Source organism: Sorex araneus, chromosome 4, assembly GCF_027595985.1.
Source record: "Sorex araneus isolate mSorAra2 chromosome 4, mSorAra2.pri, whole genome shotgun sequence".
NCBI lineage: Eukaryota > Metazoa > Chordata > Mammalia > Eulipotyphla > Soricidae > Sorex > Sorex araneus.
This window is the reverse complement of record NC_073305.1, coordinates 143,360,843-143,381,815: the sequence shown is the minus strand read 5'-3', so window position 1 is coordinate 143,381,815 and position 20,973 is coordinate 143,360,843. Positions and strand designations below refer to the sequence as shown.

The following is a 20,973-nucleotide window of genomic DNA, read 5'->3' as shown; positions in this document are numbered from 1 at the left end:
AGATTTTAATCCATTCTGAGTTCATCTTGATTACATCTGAAAAGACTATTTCAAAAATTAAATTTACATGGTCTGAAGAAACATACATGGTCTGAAGAAACATAAGTTTTGTGTTTATTGGGGGGGGTCACCATTCAATCCAGGATATAGACCAGGTTTAAAATTTTGCTGTATTCTTTTTTATCTATGGAAAGTTTTCTCACCTACAAAATTTAATGATAATATCTACCTCTTTAGGATTTTGTGAATATGAAACATAATAAAAACCTATGCAATAAGAACTGATATGGTGTGTTGAAAATAGAAAATATACGTCAAAATTAGAATGCTTCTGCGGCCAGAGCGATAGTACAGCAGGTAGGGTGTTGCCTTGCACGAGACCAACCTGGGTTTGATCCCTGGCATCCCAGAAGATCCCCCAAACACCGCAAGGAGTCATTCCTGAGTGCAGAGCCAGGAGTAATCCCTGAGCACCACTGGGTGTTACCCAAAAAGAAAAAAAAAAGAATGCTTCCTTGTTTTCTTCAATGATCCAAAACTAAGAGCAATCTTTTTACAAAATTTGAATGGTCTCTTTCTTTAGAATAAGATATATTTGGGTGGAACAATGAATTGCCAATGTCTAATACAAGACTTTACAAAATGTACCCTAAACCCATCACGTGTCATAAAGCTTTGTCTAAGATGCTTCATAAGACACTTGGGTCCTGGTGATAATCAGGACCAATTCTACTAGATTCTTCTAATATTCTTGACCATTTCTATTCCTCAGAGGCACAGGCTCCTGTGCCTATAAAGGGTATCTTTATATAACCCCAAGCTGACTGTGTTCATAAAGTTCTAAGACTGCTGTGGTTTGAAAAGTTTTAGACTTGCAAAGTGTTTTATGTAGTTGGAAGAAATGTAGTTGGAAGGCCCAGGGCTTGCCTTTCATCTCTGATTCTGTAAAGAAATATAAAAACTATTTCAGTTATATCTTTGAAACTTAATTATTTTCTTTTCTTCATATGAAAAAATAATGCAGATTGTCTCTGAGGTAAAGGTTAGTCTGTTACCTAAGGAACAAATGGATCTTTTTTTTTTTCCTTTTTGGGCCACATCCAGCGCTGCTCAGGGGTCACTCTTGGCTCTGCACTCAGGAATTACCCCTGGCCATGCTCTGGGGACCATATAGGATGCTGGGAATCGAACCTGGGCCGGCCACGTGCAAGGCAAATGCCCTACCTGCTGTGCTATCACTCCAGCCTCAAGGAACAAATGGACCTTAGAATCTCAGATAATAATAATTTTTTATAGTTGAAATACTGTATCTTCCTTATCAATTTTATGTTATGTATTTTATAGTATTGTGCATGTAAACTAAAGATGGTTCAAGATACTGAGAAATAAGAAGATTAAAAATTCTAATTAAACTTATAAAATACATAATTGTTTTTTGTGCTTGTACTTATGAATAAAATTTTTGTATTTTAATTGTAGTAAAAGCTTTTTATGCTTTCTTTTGGCCATGTAATACTGATAATTTTCCTGATGAATTGAGTTGTTTGACTTCACACATTTCTGTATAAAAACTTAACTATGTTCTATAGTTAAATTATGCAATAGTAATGACAGCAAGTGTGAGGAAGTGTGCAATAAGAGATACTCTAGTGTACTGTCTTTCAAATAATATATGAGCATATAGAAATAATGTGTCATATATGCTTTATATTTACAATATTTCTTTTTCAGAAAGATTATTTCAAATAACTCACACAATGGCAACTTAATGTGGAAGATGGCATTTAATGGAAGCTGCAGTAGTATTTGCACTTGGAATTCTAGAGGCCTAAAGGGAGCATTTCAATTCAGAGTAGTTGCTGCAAGTCATCTGGGATTTGGTGAATACAGTGGAATCAGTGAGGATATTCTATTAGTTGGAGGTATGTTACTAAGTCTGTCAACACATTAGTATGTTACACAAAAGTTCAGAGATAAAGTCAATGCTTTTGGCCTATTCATGTCACCTGATGTGATCTTCCTAATACTTCAATGTCATCATGTTATTTTCACCTCAGTAACAATCAGTTGCTTCTTAGTACCCACCATATAAAGTGCATGATCCTAGTTAGTGTTCATGGCATGTCCCTAGTCTGTTCATTTCAGTCTTACTATCTTATTTTGGATACCACCATCTTATACACAATAGAGCTGAAACTATAATTTTATTCTCCCCCAATAGCTACCTCTTCACCTATTACTATGATTTTACTTTATGATGTGTCATTTTCCAATTCCAGAGGCAAAATATCTTAGTCTCTTATTTGATATCTCTCTCTTTTTTAAATTTATTCTTTTATTGAATCACCATGTGGAAAGTTACAAAGCTTTCAGGTTTAAATCTCAGTTATACAATGCTCGAACACCCATCCTTTCACCAGTGCACATATTCCACCACCAAGAATCACAGTATACCTCCCTCCACCACCCACCTCCCAGACCCCCACCCCGCCTGTGTAACTGATAAATTTCACTTTACTTTCACTTTACTTTGATTACATTCAATATTTCAACAAAAAACTCACTATTATTGTTTGGAGTTTCTCCCCCCTAAAGTCGGACCTGCTGAAAAAGAAGCATTTGATAATTTGTTTTCCATTGCTGATATATCTCTCTTTTTAAGTGATCGTGTTTTGTGGATTTACCATTTTTATTTTTGTTTGGTGGGTTCCTATCTTCCCATTTTTATTTTGACTTCAGCAGATTTTCAGCATTGTGATTAAGCCAAGACACAGACAAGAAAAGATAACTAAGTCAGGAATCACTGTATTATACACTGTATTATGTATGTCAGTGATTCCTGACTTAGTTATCTTTTCCTGTCTCTGTCTTGGCTTAATCACAATGCTGAAAAATCTGCTGAAGTGCAAGCTCTACCACTTAAACCTTCTCTGAAATGCTCAATGTCTGCAAAATCAAGTACAAATTTTTATGTTCATCAAGGCCTTCTCTGATTTTCCCTTCAATTATTGTTCCTCCTTTCCTATTGTTCCATGTATTGTAGTCAGATTAGTAAGAGTTTTTGCAACGTTAGGTTTTTAAACTTTGTTTATGCAGGTCTTTACCATATACCATTCGTCCCACAGCTGGAATTTTCTCCCCTCACTTTTGATTATTTGAAATCATTCACATTCTTCAAAGCTTGATTTAAATGAACACATCATTAAGCTTAACTGATTCCTTAAATAAAATGAATTGCTGCATTTCATATCATATAGTGGCCGTATATAAAACTTTGTCATTCTTATTTGCATTATTCTGAGTTATCTAAATTTGAACCCAGTAAACCTTTTCTGAGAAGAGTCTAATATTAACTGTTTTAGATTTTGCACGCTGTATCCTATCTCTCATGTTTGTACTCTCTTTCCCCCCTCCTCTTTCTCTTTCTCATCCTCTGTTTCCTTCTCCTTCTTCTTTAAATATACTTTAAAATATAAAAATAATTCTTAGCTCATGGGTGATACAAAATAGGGCTGCAGCTAGATTTGTCCCACATACCATAGTTTGTCAAGCTCTGGTCCACATGTTTGTCTTCTCTACTCAACTGAAACTACCTAAGAGAAGGTACCATGTTTTTATATTGATATTTTTGTTTTATGCCCCTGGAATTAAATATGCATGAAGCTGTTATAGAAGAAATAATAACCCCCAAATATCTAACATATAGGGACCGAGACGTCTTTCTGTTTTATTCAAAGAATTGTATGTTTCTGGGGCTGGAGCAGTAGCACAGTGGGTAGGGTGTTTGCCTTGTGTGCAGCTGACCTGGGTTTGATTTCCAGCATCCCATATGGTCCCCTGAGCACCACCAGGAGTAATTCCTGAGGGTAGAGCCAGGAGTAATCCCTGTACATTGCTGGGTGTGACCCAAAAAGCAAAAAATAAAAAACTGCCTTCTTATTCAAACAGAATGCCCTGCTGCAGAGGCAGGGTGGGGTGGTGGGGGATGGGGTGGGGGTGGTGAGACGGATACTGGGATCATTGGTGGAGGTGAATGGGCACTGGTGGTGGAATGGGTAAATGATCACTGTATGAGTGAAATGCAAACACAAAAGTTCATAAGTTTGTAACTGTACATCCCAGTGATTCTCTAATAAAAAATTTAAAGCAAAACAAAATAAAACAAAGAATTGTATGTTTCCTCAGTCACTTTATTTTAAATTTTGTTTATTTGCTTTGGGCTACACCCAGCAGTGCTCAGGGCTTACTCCTGGCTTTGTGCTTAGGGATTGCTTTTGGTGATGACAATATGTAGTTCTGGGAAGTGAATTTGGTCAGTCTTGTGCAAGGAAAGCACTTTCCTTGCTATACTATCTCTCTGGCCTCCTCAGTCACTTTAAAGTTGAAGACTTTTTGTGCAGTCTTGTTGATGTACTAGTCAGTTAGGAAGGACTTCTGTAAAAAGAATGAAACAGCCTTGAGTTTCCATATTGCAAACACTCTAATCACAGACGATTTCAAATCATATGACTGAATAATAGCCAATCTAAAAATATCTGGTAAGAGCTGATTCTAGTATAGGCACATCACTGTACCGTCTAGTTTTATTTTGTGAATTAATTTCTTTTCTTCATTCATTTTCTTAGATGGTTTTTGGATACCAGAAACAAGCTTTGTACTTACTATTATAATTGGAATATTTCTAGTTACTACAGTCCTATTGATATTTGGTAGGTATAAAATATTTTATAAAATAGACAATAGGCTGTTTATGTTACTAATTAAACATAATTTTTCTGTTTATTTTTTCAATTAATAAAATTCACAATGTTGTAGCTAATGTTAATTGGCTATAATCACTAATATGGTTGTAGCTACTAATTTCGATGTAATTGTTATCATATCTAAAGATAATTATTTGATAAATATATATTTTACATCATGGTAATGTTAAGTAAAACTAATTGCAGGACACTGAGTTTATGAATGTATTTGCATCTGATTTAATAGATAGCAAGAATTACATGACAGTGTTTGAAATAAGAAAATAAAAATAACCCTGAATGTAAAATAAAGTTGTAGGATTAAGGAGGAGCCAGTGACAATCCTTGATTGGGATAGTTTGGGTCTCCAGGCAGACAGCCTGCTTTGGAATGAGCAGGCCTTCTTTTGCAAAATACTCGTTTCTGGTTTGTATCTGGTTTGTAACTTTTGTTTTCAGATATCTGCTATTCCTAATCTCTGCTTAAATATAAGTGATCAGGAAAGCCCAGGAATTAAGTTGAATTGATAGAAAACTAGCTGTTTCCTACTGCTCATTTTGTAATAATGTGCTAATTCTAAAAGATTTAGTAAAATAGGGGCTGGAGAGATAGCACAGCGGGTAGGGCGTTTGCCTTGCACGCGGCCGACCCGGGTTCAAATCCCAGCATCCCATATGGTCCCCTGAGCACGGCCAGGGGTAATTCCTGAGTGCAAAGCCAGGAGTAACCCCTGTGCATCGCCAGGTGTGACCCAAAAAGAAAAAAAAAAATAAAAAAATAAAAGATTTAGTAAAATAATGAAAAAATAGTGACAATCCAAAAAGCATGATCAGTTATTGGATCTCATATATCTAGTATTCAAACATCCCGGTCTTTTCCTCTATGTCAGCATCAGTATCACTGTTTCATTGTTCATTTCCCTGAATGTCCGGTTTGGATGATAAAGTGTATGGTCACAGTATCATTTGCTAATTTAACAAGTCCCTGACATGCTGAAACATTCTTTGCCAGAAAGCTGTGATCCTTTTTAGAAAAGTTGTTTAAGCAGCTGTTCATGAAGTCATGGATGAATTTATAATCATTATCATTGATTTATCATAACCAGTGATGTTAAGGACTTTCAGGATTTAGCTTCACATCTCTAGTTCTATAATCCTCGCCATTCCTACCACAAAAGTTCCAGGGCCATCCCACCACCAAAAAGAGCCCTTTGCTTATCCCTTCTATCTTTTTCTCCATTTCCCTAGTAACCACCAGTTTTATCTGAGTGTAAGGTTCAAGCTTGTTGTTTTTGCCAGTTTGCTTACTCTAGTTATTCATATTCCATGTATGACTGAAGACATCAGGTTATTGTCTTTCACATCCATACTATTTCACTTAGCATCAATTATCTCAAGTTTCATCCATTTTTGCTAAAAGGTAAAAATTCAATTTTTTAAATGGCAGAATAGAGTTCCACAAAGAATATATATATGTAATATATATATACACACATATATACATATGTATATGTATATGTCTTAGCATCTTTATCCATGCTTTTGTCATTGGGCATTTAGGATGATTACATATTTGGGTTGCTGTTAATATGACTTCCATACACATAGTAGTTTGAATATATTTTTAAATTATTGTTTTCATATCCTTTGGGCAAACATTTAGGAGTGATATTTCTTTCTCATGTGAAATCTCCATTTTTATTTTTTAAAATGATGCTACATATCATTTTCCTTAGATTCACATAATTTACATTCCCACCAATAGTGTGCTGGAAAATCATGACTTGATTTTTGACAAACCAGAGAAAGGTATCAATAATGACAACATTTCATTAAATGTTCTAAATCTTTAGTCATAAGCAATTAAAAAGCATGTTTAAATTTGAATTTCTCTTTACAGATTTGACCTAGAAAATACATAGATTCCTTCCACTACCTTGGTAAACTAAAAATTTCAGCTGACGCTAACAGAATTTTATCCTATGGTTCCAGAGTGTCTAAGTGTTGTACAGCTGATGTTTATGCCACTAAGCCACCTTCTAAGTCAGAATTATGCATACAAGTGCAATATATTTGGCAGCTGGCATACGGCTTGACTGCTTGCCTGCTTTCTTACTGGGAAAGAATTTTACATGAAATGCCCTTCATCTGACCTTTGCTTGCCTACTATCGCCATACTTAAGCCCATAATTTTCAATAATTTCAAGCAATCTAGTGTACTTTCAAAGCATAGGATGGATAAGTGGTTTTCTCAGGACTTAAAGATATTTATTCTATTTTGAACTCATGGAAAATTTTACTATTGCTTAGTTAATTCAGATTTTTGCTTTTAGTAGTAATGCATGTGGTTTTAGTAGTATTGTGCTGAAAGCTCTCATTAGTCATACTTATAAATATAAAGTTGAAACACGGGTTTTAAAAAAAGCATTGACAGCCTTTGCTGTGGAGAGTGGTCATAACTAATGTGCAATGTTAGTCTAATGCTGGGAGCAGAGAAAAATGTAAAGCATTAAAACTGTGTTGCTGACCTTGGGAGTTTGCCATTTAATAAGGAAGGTATGATATAGCTATGTGAAAAGAAAAAATAGCATTATATATGTGAATAAATGATAATAGTGGTGCAAGGATGTGGCTCAGTGGTAGAGAACTTGCCTTGTATGCATAAGGTCCCAGGTTTCTGACGTTGACCAAAAAATTAAAAAGTATAAGTTTGAAAAAAGATGTGTTAGTATATGAAATATTCAAGACAGATATAAAAATTCCTGAGACTTGCAGATAGTTTTCTAAGTTCTAAGATGAGAAATGAACAAAGACAGCAGAGGTTTCAGAAGGCAAGATTGAGTCCTTAAATGGGTCTTAAACTTTGCTCCTTCAGACTTGAAAATTGCATTAGTATTTAAATTCTTTCCCTGTGTGTTCCTTCAGATAAGATTTCACTTTTCTAAAACTGTGGATATATAAACTAGTGTAGGATTCAAGTATAAGTGGATGATCTTTTACTCTAATATTTTAATCTTTAAAAATATCATTTTTTTTTGGAGGGCAAGGTCACACCTGGCAGGGCTCTGGGCTAAATCCTGACTTTGTTCTCAGAGATCAATCATGAAGAAGATTGAGGAACCATTTGTAGTGCCAGGTGATTCTGAATCAGAATCAGCCAAGATCAGCGAAGTGCAAGACAAACACCTTACTATCTCTCTGGCCCTAACATCCCTTATTTTTATGATTATAAAATATTTGTTCATTGTATGAAAAAGAAAATAAAAGTCACCCATGACTCTCCAACTAGGAGGAATACTGCTAACATTTAGTGAATTTCATTCTAGTAATTTTTCTATGTATATGAATATGTGGAAATGAACAGTAATCGGTATACATCCTTATTCCTGGATTTAAAAAAAATCAGCATGGCATTATATTTAAAGCATCCTTATACCTACTGAATAATGAATTTTGTTTCCCTTGTAGTTTTAGTGCAACTTTGGTTTATTGTGACTCTTGCTTGTGGATGGATTTTGAGGAGTAATTTCTGATTAACTTCAATTTATTTAAGAGCAGTAAGAAATGTATTTAGTTTTACTCTGAGAATAGAGATGAAAAGATAAATTATATATTATCTGTATTTTTATATCTTTGTTCCTGGTTTTGTCTTTCTTATTATGGGCACATCTTTCAATCAAATTCTGTTACTGTATTACTAGTAATCTTACACATAAACAAAACAAATTGTCAAAATTTCCTTAGGAAAATAAAGGCAGCAATGTTTTATTTTGTAAATTATATTTTATTTTTCTTTGTAGTCTGGTACAGAAGGTTAAAGAAGAAAAAACCTCCCAAGGAAGGGCTGTCAGTTCTCATAAATGAAGACAAAGAGTTGAATGAGCTTCGAGGTCTGGCAGCTGGAGCAGGACTGGCTAATGCCTGCTATGCAGTACAGTATGTAACCTGGGCTATTGTTATGGGCACTTAGATGAGGAGGGGGCAGTGACAGAATTTGCATGTGCTTCCCAGGATTGTCCTCGTAAACTTCATCACTCTGTCATATGTTTTAATTGCATCCCCATGCACATTTTCAAATATGAATGGGAAATTATGTGGTTGCTTTATCCTAAGGAAATTAATTATTAACTAATTATTAGCCCGAGGAAACAAACCAGTTCTTTCCCAGTGCTTTATCACATCCTTAAACAATAAGTGAAAGAAAAGAAATATTATCTTGGAAAGGGTAGATAGTACCATGATTGGCCCAACTGGAGGAAATTGGAAGAGAGAATTTCTAAGGGCCTTGTGTATATTATCAAATCAATTCTTTTTTTGTTTTCAGAAAGTTATAGTGATTACCTATAAAATCTCTTTAAGATAGTAATAAAGTTTTAGCATTCATTGTCATCACAATTAAAGAAAATGTTGAATGTGCTGCAAGCCGTAATGCCCAAAAGTAGAGAGAGAGTATGGGGAATATTGTCTGCCATAGAGGCAGGGAGAGTGTGGTAAAGGAGAGGTATACAGGGGATATTGGTGGTAGGGAATGTACACTAGTGGAGGGATGGGTGTTTGATCATTGTGTGAGTGTAACCCAAGCATGAAAGCTTGTAACTATCTCATGGTGATTCAATAAAATTAAAAAATATATAAAATAAAATAAAATACAAAAAAATTAAGAAAATGTTGAAATGTGTCCTTATATGCTGGCCCATCCAAAAGAGATTTGGTCATCAGTCTTGCTTTAGTAATATTTAATTAAAGATATGTGAACAAAGGATTTGAAGTACACACAGAGGTGACCCAAAATGGCTATTTCAAAGGTAATTTTGTTTTCTTGAGAAAAAACTCATCACATGTCTGATACTCAAGAAGCTGTTTTGAAAAAAATTCAAAGAATTTTAAATGCAGACACACATTTTCCTTTCAGAATAATCCAAGTGCTGGGGCTGGAGAGATAGCACAGCGGGTAGGGCGTTTGCCTTGCACATGGCCGACCCGGGTTCAAATCCCAGCATCCCATATAGTCGCCTGAGCACGGCCAGGGGGTAATTCCTGAGTGCAGAGCCAGGAGTAACCCCTGTGCATCGCCACGTGTGACCCAAAAAGCAAAAAAAAAAAAAAATAATAATAATCCAAGTGCAAAACGTGGCTTCCTAAACATTAGCCTGATGAAGTCAAAATTAATATTACAGTAAATTTTGTTTTGTGTTCTATATCAGAGAAAGATGTAAGACAATTAAAGTGAATTTTTACTAATTATAATATTTTTTTCTTTACATGATTTAAAAGAAGTTAAGAATTGATAAATCTAACAGAACCATCTGCAGTGAAATCCTTCTGATAGTCTGAAAAGATTGGTTGATGGGTGTGCGTTGTTAGGCATGTGAGAGGTTGGCTTTGAATTCCTAACATCACCCTGAGAACTATTGGGTGTGACATAAAAACCCAAAATATAAAATGATGTCAAGGTCGTATGCAGATGTGCAGATTTCCATACAGATGAAGGTGTCTAAAAGCAAAGCAGTATACTATGGGGTTTGGTAGAAATAAAGATATTTAGCACGGTGGAATAGGGCAAGAATAGGAACATAAAATTTGTCACAGTACTGTGGAATGTTCTGATGGATATTAGAATCATTAGACTTCTCTTTCTCATATATTTCCTCAATATTAATATTAATATTAATCCTGCATGTATGTAATCTAACCCATATAAATTTGTTTTAATTTGTCTCTGATATTCCCAGAGAAAACTTATTAAAGAGTAAAAGGGAATATATTATTACTTCAACAGGATAGAAATATATATTTAAAATTTTTTTTTTATTGAATCACTGTGAGAACAGTTACAAAACTTTCAGGATCAAGTCTCAGTCATACAATGATCAAACACCCTTCACCAGTGCACATGTTCCACCACCAAGAACCCCAGTATACCCCCCCTTCCCACTCCCCCACTGCCTGTGTGGCAGGTGATTTTCACTTTACTCTTTCTTTACTTAGATTACATTCAATTTTCGACAGAAAACCCACTATTATTATTTGGAGTTTTCCCCCCAACAATCAGTCCTGTCGAAATGGCATCATTAGATCGTATGTTTTCTATTGCTGATAACAAAGAGCATTATGATGTTGCATGGTTGAGAAAGCAGCCTCCCAGTTTTGGGATTCTGGTATCTTAGTAATTAAGTCCAGAGATATTTCTGCCCATAGCCGCTAGATTCCTAGATTGGTTTGTGTGCCTCTGGGATCATGACTGTTCAGGAGTGTAGGAGCTGTTCGTGGGCGGCCGCTCGGGGTCTCATTTGGGCAGGAAGCAGGGCCTGTTCTGTACCCCCCTTCTCCCATCACGAGATTCCCCATGTGTCCCGTCACTGCAAGCTCCTACCTCTCTATCCAATTGGCAATTGCCATGCTGCTGCAAAAGGGAAAAGGCCGAGGAACAAAAACCCTTCCCCTCCCAGGGCTGCACGGGGTGTAGCTTAGTTCACAGTCCAGGAGTATATCTGCCAGCAGTCACTGTGTTCTGAGATTGGTTTCTGTGTCTCTCGGATCATGGCCACTCAGGGGTGGGGGAGCCATTTCTGAGCGGCTTTTTGTATATCAGGTTTGGAGAAATTGTCCCAGTCCCCACATACTGGAGCCATGTTAGTAGAAACTCAGTGTCACCGGAACTCCATCTGGAGAAGGCGGGGAGGCTGCAACTTCTCCATCTGGGCAGCCTGGTGTTGTTGGCCTGGTCTAGGGTCTGGAGCATTCTCTGGCTTTCGGTGCCCACTGGCCCGGATTCTTTACTGCTAGGTGCGGCAAGATGCACCGGGGGTGGGTTGAGGACATGACTTTCGGGGGCACGGGCGGGCTGGAAGCTGGAATGGAACCTCCCATTTCCAGTGCCAACATGCGTTTTGGATACATCATCCCAGTCTCCACAAACCAGAGCCATGTTAGTAGAAGTTCAGTGTCGCCGGGACTCCATCTGGAGAAGGCAGGGAGGCTGCCCCTTCTCCACACTGAGCACTCCAGTGTTGCCAGCCTGGTTTGGGGTCCGGAGCATTCTTCGGCTTTCGGTGCCCACCGGCCCAGATTCTTCACTGCTAGGTGCGGCCTAACCCATATACATTTTCGAAGATCAAAAATATTGCTATTTTGCAGTACTCTGCCAACCCAAGAAGAGATTGAAAGTCTTCCTGTCTTTCCTCGGGATAAACTGACTCTTCGCCTCTTGCTGGGAAGTGGGGCCTTCGGAGAAGTGTATGAAGGGACGGCAGTAGACATTTTAGGAATTGGAAGTGGAGAAACAAAAGTAGCAGTGAAGGTAATGTGGATCCATTTACACCTTGACATGATAAGTCAGAATATCTCCATGGATTTACCTGGGCACAACTATAATATAAAAATAGTGGTCTTAGTTTAAAAGGCTTTTGGAAAAAGGTAGAAGTCTGTCCATGATTGCAGAAATAACTTCCCAGTTTCCTATATAAATTCTGTAATTCATAGTTAAAAGTTACTGATTATCTGAGCCCTGCCAGATAATTTCCCTCTTAATTATAGTATATAAAAGAACTGTATAAAAGTACTTTAATTTATCCGAGCCTCACCAACCAAACAAATGTTTCTTTTTCTTAATTTTTTTCTTTGATATTCTTCTGCGTATGGTGGCACTCAGGGCCCATAGCAACTTATTCTCTAAGGTCATCCCCAGTAGTCTTCTGGGAACTACGTGATGCTGGGGATTGAACCCAGGCCTCCAACATGCAAGGCTATTTTCCTATATAACAAAATGACTGAGGCTTTAGGTAGTACTGTGGCAAGTCAGATTCTGTATGTCTGGAATTCCCTGGATATTGCCCTTGTATGTTTCCTTGTGGTTATAAAATGACTGTCAAAGAAAGACGCATCACATCTCATTCAAGTCAGTAAGACAGAAAATATGCATTAGTTGTAGATATACAGGAATGTAAACATTTTCCAAGAAACTCTATAGCTCTCAGCATTCCCCCTTCCACCAGCATATGTTTCACGGACTAGAATTGAATCCTATCTATGGCCCTTACTTCTAAGGGAAGCTGAAAAATTGCAAATCATGACTTTCATGAAAACCATGATTTTTAGAATCAGTTTAGACCAATTGTCTGAGACTTGGCACTTTGTCTCCAGTTGTCTCAGACTAGAAAAATTAAACAATTAGGGAATTGTTAGCAAGGAAGCAGGGGCAAGCCAATACTGAAAAGAGAACTGTGGAAATTAAAAAATTGACCTACATGCCAAATTAGACTTTAAAAAAAAGTCTGAATTTTGGAGGTATCTAGTGTAAGCGTTACTTGATATTTTATATATAAGATTTTTCAACTTGACTGCTACCAGTAAAAGGAGCTAACTTTTGAATAGACTTCTAGAACACAAGCACATATCTTATTTTTGATCTATTTTCAGCCATTGGGTGGGTATTCCAGAATAAAATAAAACAAAGATTATCTTCATAAACTTACTGAACTCATAGAAAGAAATGTCTGTTCTACTGATTTCTGAATTGTTTATATTGCTCTTAATAGACTTTGAAGAAAGGCTCCACAGACCAGGAGAAGATTGAATTCCTAAAAGAGGCACATCTGATGAGGTATCAGGGCAGTTGGGAATAATTTCCCTTTGGTATGGGTAGAAAGCATCAACATCCAAATAGTGCATTTGTAACATTCAAAATGACCTGACCAAGCTGATCAGGCCTCAAGCAAACGTGGTTCACGTTTCAACAGAAGCATGGAGTAATGGATATTCTACAGAAGTCAGTTCTGGGAGTCTGGACACCCCTCAGGCAATAAGTTTGATTTTCTTTTTCTCCTACCTTCAAATAGTAACATATTTTACAGGTGAATTCTGAAATTATTCAACTTTAAACATTCTTGTGTGTTTTTTAGATGTGTGATAAATGTCAAGTAGACAAAATTAAGAAAGGTTATTAAAAAATTGCAGTAAAACTGTTTCTTGTTTGGTAAACCCATATTCGAGGTTGACTTTTTTTTTTTTTTGGTTTTTGGGTCACACCTGGCGATGCACAGGGGTTACTCCTGGCTCATGCACTCAGGAATCACTCCTGGCGGTGCTCAGGGGACCATATGGGATGCTGGGAATCGAACCCGGGTCGACCGCGTGCAAGGCAAACGCCCTACCCGCTGTGCTATCACTCCAGCCCCATCGAGGTTGACTACTTATGGCTAGGAAACTGTGGAAACTGAAGGCAAGACCTGAGGCAGGAGACCTGTGGGTTCTAATTAGACTGGACTAATCAGACTGAACCAGTTAGACTAATTAGGCTTGTACATTTTTCAAAAACAGTGTTTTGTAACTAGGTGCACGTGTGAGTTGCTTCTCTAAAATGGAGATCATAATATTTCATACTTGTGACCAAAAGATAATGTTAGCAGATTTTATTTGAAGGATACCATTCCAAATTAGTTTCTTCCTCCCTCCCTGGCCCCAAACACACACACACACACAAGATGCTTGGTGAACCTGACTTCTAAAAATCATCCCTTCTGTCCATGTGGTTGGCCACTAGGGGTTGCCATATTACCTCCCTTAACACCAACAGCCTGCCCAGCACTTGGCAAAGGAGGTTGTCATGTAGACAGAGAAACAGGGGTTTGGAAGAAAACTCTAGATAAAGAACTGCTGTGCTTCATAAAGGCTCTTAGCTAGGGCATCAGCTTCTGTCATTCATGTCACCTCTCTTTTTCCACTTGTCAGCAAATTTAATCATCCCAACATTCTGAAGCAGCTAGGGGTTTGTCTGCTGAACGAACCCCAGTACATTATCCTGGAACTGATGGAAGGAGGAGACCTTCTGACCTATTTGCGCAAAGCCCGGATGACCACGGTAGGAAATGGAGTTTGTGTCGAGCATTGTAATGCAAATGCCCTCTTATGTCCTGTCCATTTTCTTTAAATTTGATAGTCTACAATTTTGGTGTATGGCAAAACCTTAGAAAGCTTTTGTGGAAAGAATTCTTATATTTTTCTTTATGTTGAGTCAGGACAATTAGAACCCTGGGCTTGTATTCCTTGCATTTTCTATTTGGCAGTTTTTAAAAGATTTGATGGGGGAAAAAAGATCTTTCACTGTCAGAATCATGCTTTTCTGGAAAACAGGGATTAGGTGGAGTTGGAAAAGGCACCTCTAGTTCTACATTTAAACTACACACCCCTTTCCCTTAATTGTTGTTACTTACCTAGAACTCTGGGTAACAAAGCCATGGTCCAGTTCATCCTCATATCAGGAATCTCCACCTTTGTTTATTCTGGTATTTACTTTCTTATTCCTAAATACTTTCTTGTTCCTAAGTCTTAGGACATTGACTTTGATTTTTTGATTTTGAGAAAACTATTGTACTATCTACAATGGAAAGTGATTACACTTAAGTACACCCTAAACCCCACCAGCTCTTCATATAGAAATTCTTTGTTTCACAGTCTAACAGTTAATACAATTTTCAGAAAAAATAAAAATATTCAAAAAAATTACTACGGCTACTTTTTGCAGCTTAATGATGTAATAATTATTAACATCAAATTATCAAATAATTTATTAAAATTAACAATTTATTAAAACATTAAATAATGCTATTAAATAATATAAATTATTATTAGAGGCAATAATTATGTACTTATGGTTTTCCCTTGGACTTGTTTAATAAATATTTCCTTAATTTTTTTGTTTAATTTTCTGTGCATCTAAACTCTCTAACAGAGTTGTAACACTTTCTTCAATGTCATTCATTAGTCAGGTAATCCACCACCTATTACTCCTGGACTTCTGGAACAGAGAAGGGAGCCTGTCCTGAGGGCAGTCACCATAGTTGTCACTGGGAGGTTTTGCCTTTTAGCTTAATCTTTCCCCTCAGCTTCCTCCAGGCTGGCTCTTGGTTTCCTCTAACCCAGAACTCAGTTTTATTTCAGAAAAAAGACAGCATGAGCAGGCAAACATGAGGCAAAAATCTCCTTTTTCTTCTGTTTTTAAGAAAATCATTTTTATTTCCCCCTTGGTTGGCAGTCAACCTGGTTCAATCCCTAGAACAATATCTAGAGCTATTTATGGTACCCCCACTACAATACTGAGTGTGGGACAACCTCCCCAAAATAAATAAATAAGGCCATAATATCTTTGTTTTTTAGTCTTCACAACCACCCAGAAGAAATTTTTGTTGTTGTTATTTTTGTTGTTTTTTGGCCGGGGAAAACATGCTGGTACCCAGGGCTTATTCCTGATAACAATCTAGGAACCTTCTATGGTGCCAGGGATAAAATTGGGGTTGTGCTATGCAAGGCAAATGGTTTTATGCCTGTATTTACTGTTTCTTTGACCCCCCAGAAGAATTATTAAGCCATTCATTAAATGGATTCCTGAATTTATTAGTGACCTGTTCTTTGGTGTGTATGTATGTTTCTTTAATTTTGTTTTGTTTTTGTCTCTCCTCTTTGGAAATTTTAGAAACTTCTGATCTGTGATACATTTTACCTACCTGGACAGTCAGTCTGGAAAATCATTCCCTTCAGTTTTTTAATATGGCTTCTTTGATAATAAATAAAACTATTTTCTTAATGTTCTTTTTTTACAAATTGAATTTGCTGTCTAGTAGATTGTTTTGCTTTACTGTTTTCTTATATTGACTGTTCACTCCTTTTTTCCCAATTCATTGTTCATTTACTTTCAGTTATGAAAGATTTCCTAAACATTTTATAGAATTTAAAATATTAATGTTCCTTATACCCACTCATATTTTTACTATATGTTAAAATATTGTCCTGATTTCTTATACATGAAAAATGTTCTGCTTTCTAGGATACCAATTAAAATTTTTTAATCTGTGCATTTGCTTCTTACATTGTTTTTATTTCCTTTTTGCTCTTTCTATTGTATCTGTTTTTATTTATTCATTCATCTATTTTGGGCCTCCCAGATGGTGTTCAGAAGACTTGGGGGCTTCTCTTGGCCAACCAGGCCAGAGTTCAATGTGACAGCCTAAGGATGAAGTATTGTTTGGGCTCTTCAATGCCAGGGATTCTTGGGGCCACCAAAACTATACCTGGACATGCTTCAGGCTTTCCAAAGCTGCACCCAGAGACGATCAGGGGACCACATGATGTCAGGAATCATACATGGGTAGACTACATGCAAGACATTTGCCTTGTCCATACTCTAGCCCTGATATCTGGTTTCTTTTTTCCGTTTATGTTTTTTGGTTTTGTTTTTGCTTTCAGGGTCATACCCATCAGTGCACAGGGGTTACTCCTGGCTTTGCACTCAGGAATTAGTCCTGGCTATGCTTGGGGGACAATATGGGATGCTGGGAATCAAACCTGGGTCAGCCACGTGCAAGGCAAATGCCCTACCCACTGTGCTATCACTCCAGCTCCTGATATCTGTGTTTAATGTATCTTTTCTCCAGTATTTGATGATTTGTGACTGGTCTTTTTATTTATGACAAAGTCTAAGAAGCTGATGAGAATTTTTGAATCTGTGGCAACTATCTTTAGGTTGTCAGGTGGGACTCTAGACCCACAGTGAAAATATCTGGATGTCTTGTCCAGTATCTGCCAGTTTCTTTTTTTTTTTTTAATTTATTTATTTTTAATTAGAGAATCACCGTGAGGGTACAGTTACAGATTTATACACTTTTGTGCTTATACTTCCCTCATACAAAGTTCGGGAACCCATCCCTTCACCAGTGCCCATTCTCCACCACCCGTAAACCCAGCGTCCCTCCCACCCTCCCCAATCCCATCTCCCCCCCACCCCACCCTGCCACTGTGGCAGGGCATTCCCTTCTGTTCTCTCTCTCTAATTAGCTGTTGTGGTTTGCAATAAAGGTGTTGAGTGGCCGCTGTGCTCAGTCTCTAGCCCTCATTCAGCCCGCAACTCCCTTCCCCCACATGGCCTTCGACTACAATGTAGTTGGTGATCGCTTCTCTGAGTTGCCCTGTCCCCGGAACGTGAGGCCAGCCTCGAAGCCATGGAGTCAACCTCCTGGTACTTATTTCTACAGTTCTTGGGTGTTAGTCTCCCACTCTGTTATTCTATATACCATAGATGAGTGCAATCTTTCTATGTCTGTCTCTCTCTTTCTGACTCATTTCACTCAGCATGAAACTTTTCATGCCCATCCACTTAACTACAAAGAAGTCCACTGGTCTCAAGTGCCTGAGGCTTTTACTTAGGAAGTTGAGAATAGGAAGAAGCTAGGGATTTTGCAGTCTAGCTTGCTAACTCTCTTTTAGTTCCCCCATTTTATTCTCAGCACAGTGCCTTAGAGCCTTAGAGTAACAGATATCTTTGAAGTTGGATTTGTGTGTGTGTATGTGTGTGTGTGTGTGTGTGTGTGTGTGTTGTGAGTGAGCGGGGGTAGTGGGCAGGCATACCTGTGTATTTATCCTCCTAGGTAATGCTGTGAAATTAGGATAAAGAATCTTGTAATCCCTTAGAATAAACACCTTAATTTTCTTTCTTTCAGTCCCACTTATCACCTCCATTTCAGAGGTACATGCTGCCTTCACATCCAGGATGGAACCATCTATCTATAGTGAAAAATGTGTCATCCTTGTCTTCTCCCTCTGCATGCAGTCAGTTTGAAGTTTTCTTGGCTCTGCTAAATGACTATTCCTCCATGAGCTTTTCCTCTTACAAAGATGTTTCCTCTCCTATGTCAGTTCTTCTGAACTATTTATCTTCATGAGATAATATAAGGAATGAGGACTAGCAGGACTAAATGCGGACGAGGATGAGGGAACTATGATGACTAGGGTTGGACCAAAACTAAGACTATGACTGCGCTGTAAAGGGAGAGACTGGACAAGGCTAGGGAGGAGAGAGACATAAACTGACAACCAACCAGCCTGGAGTAGGAGCGATAGCACAGCGGGTAGGGCTTTTGCCTTGCACGCGGCTGACCTGGGTTCGATTCCTCTGTCCCTCTCGGGAGTATCCTGCCCACATGGCTGAGCCTGGCAAGCTACCCGTAGCGTATGTGATATGCCAAAAACAGTAACAACAAGTCTCACAATGGAGACGTTACTGGTGCCCGCTTAAGCAAATTGATGAACAATGGGACAACAGTGCGATAGAAATAATACACATTTTGCCTATCTTTTCATTTGAGAGTTTTGGGAGAGAGAGGGAGTAAGGAGTCATGCATTTAATCTGCTTGGGTTTTACTCTAAGGCCACACCTGGGGCATAGGGCATAGGGACTTCTGACTCAGTGCTTGGGGGTCACCTCCAGTGGTCCTTGGGGAACCATGTGGTACTGGGGAATCTAACCTGTGCTTTTGCATACATAGCATGAGCTTTAGCCCACTGAGCTATATCTCATCGCCCCTGTAATCACCATCTTAAGCAACAATATTTATCTACAGATAATGTTTTCAGTGCCTTTTTGGGACAGGTATAGAGAAGAAAGGATAAAGATATACCAAAAGACAGCATGGCTTTACTTTTCCTCAAATTATTGCCATTTCTACAGTTGCTTTATAGTTTTAATAGTTTTTTTTTCATGCAATTTAGAACTTCCAGTACCTTTTCTTTTTTTTTTATACCCTTAGCGCTTATCTTCTCTAGTAAGTTTTTTTTTTCTCTTCCAGTACTTTTCAGCCAGTATCTCAGCACAGTGTCCCTGCATCACCTTCTTCTTTCTAAACTCCTAAGACAGTATGCTTTGACACTCTGACATTCTGAGTGACAGAATGAAGATCTGAAACTGCAGTAGGACATTACAAGCTCTCCAGTCTCCATCAGTCTAGGTTCATTCAGGTCCAGCTGTGCCTCTACAGGAAATGCCCAGAGATCTTTCCAGAACAACTACAAACATCCTTTCCCCCACCCATGCCTTGAGACTGACTTGTTGGATTGGATATATGAGGATTGATTGATTTCAATTGAGTTCATAAACCTTTGTCTAGTCCTTGATTTTCAGGACCTTGATTTCTGCATTTATAAAATGAGATATTGAATACAAGATATTTTCAAGCTTTACTTCACTGGTATATAAAATAAAAAGTAACAACCCAAAACAAAACCAGACTATTAAAATAATGCAAATCCATAGTTACATACTTATCTCTTCCTCCCATCCCCTGTGACTCCTGTTTTTTTTATAAGACTGTAAAGGATGCTGCTTTCGGTTCCTGAGATCTACAGATGTACAGTAGAGCTAGGGGACCCTATTGTAGTATGAAATTTACTACTGAAGCACAGGAACACCCACAGAGGGAGATAGACAAAGCAGAGACAATTTCCAGCTGAGGGACTAGGAAGTCTGCTGGGAAGTGATTTTGCATTTGGGATACAATGAGTTGGGGTGAAACAGCCTTTGAAACTTCACCATCCCAAATGATTCATGAAAGACTTTCACCAGGTATAGACTCAGGTATAGGCTCATCATGTCTGTAGGGTTGTGCTGATGGCAGACTGATAGCAGTCCAGTGGACATCTGGAATTGTGAAGGCTCAGTATGGGGTGCTGAAGAATCCCCACAGGTTATCACACAACTTTCAGGAGCAAGTAATGGTTAGTGATCTAGGCACGCAAGCAGTGTTCCAAAAGCTCTCAGCTGGGAACAGGAGCTTAGTCACCAGATTGCATTTCAGGGAAGATGCTAGAAGAAGAGAATTTTTAGGAGTAGAAGTAGGTTTTGCTGAAAGCCAAGGAGGGTTACAGTCACAGAGAACTCATGAGTCAACTAGAAGGGTTTTAGGTACCTGTACTTAGACTGTTTTAGTGGACCTAAGTAGGACCTCAGAGAGATTTAGTCTTTGGAATAAAGTAAGCAAGTATCAGACCCAGCTATAAATGAGTGAGGTCACAACAATGTTGAATACCAGATAAGGATTGTTCCCAGTTTGGGGAGAAGATATGAGCTTGTCAGGGCACGCCGGAGGAGTAACACTCCAGAGCACCGTCTCTGAGAAATGAAAAGTTTTCAAGGTTGTAATCTTAAAGATGCTGAGTGAAAGATGTGGGACTCAAAAACAAGAAGACGTTCCAGGAATAATAGCAGGATAAAAAGGAGGGTGAAAAATATAGGCCAGGAATAAGGAACTGCAAGTTCCCAGAGCATAGTGTATAAGAACAGCCTTAGACTTCGTGAGAACTGAGCTCAGAAATCTGTCATTGACTCATCAGGTTATGGGTCATAGGGAAGTAAGATGATGAAAGCACAGGAGAGATATTTAGGAAGTTTGAGAGGTAGCAGACCAGAA

At 38.0% G+C, this 20,973-nt stretch overlaps 1 protein-coding gene across 2 annotated transcripts in view; it reads left to right on the top strand.

The window, feature by feature from the left end:
• Positions 1 to 20,973, top strand: part of ROS1 (ROS proto-oncogene 1, receptor tyrosine kinase) — a 128,350-nt gene that overhangs the window by 86,464 nt on the left and 20,913 nt on the right. For both annotated transcript variants that reach the window (XM_055136541.1, XM_055136540.1), the window contains 6 exons: positions 1,732 to 1,922; positions 4,626 to 4,709; positions 8,542 to 8,677; positions 11,879 to 12,041; positions 13,279 to 13,343; positions 14,471 to 14,600. In XM_055136541.1, coding sequence (XP_054992516.1) covers positions 1,732 to 1,922; positions 4,626 to 4,709; positions 8,542 to 8,677; positions 11,879 to 12,041; positions 13,279 to 13,343; positions 14,471 to 14,600 — 769 coding nt within the window. The remainder of the gene's footprint in view (positions 1 to 1,731; positions 1,923 to 4,625; positions 4,710 to 8,541; positions 8,678 to 11,878; positions 12,042 to 13,278; positions 13,344 to 14,470; positions 14,601 to 20,973) is intronic.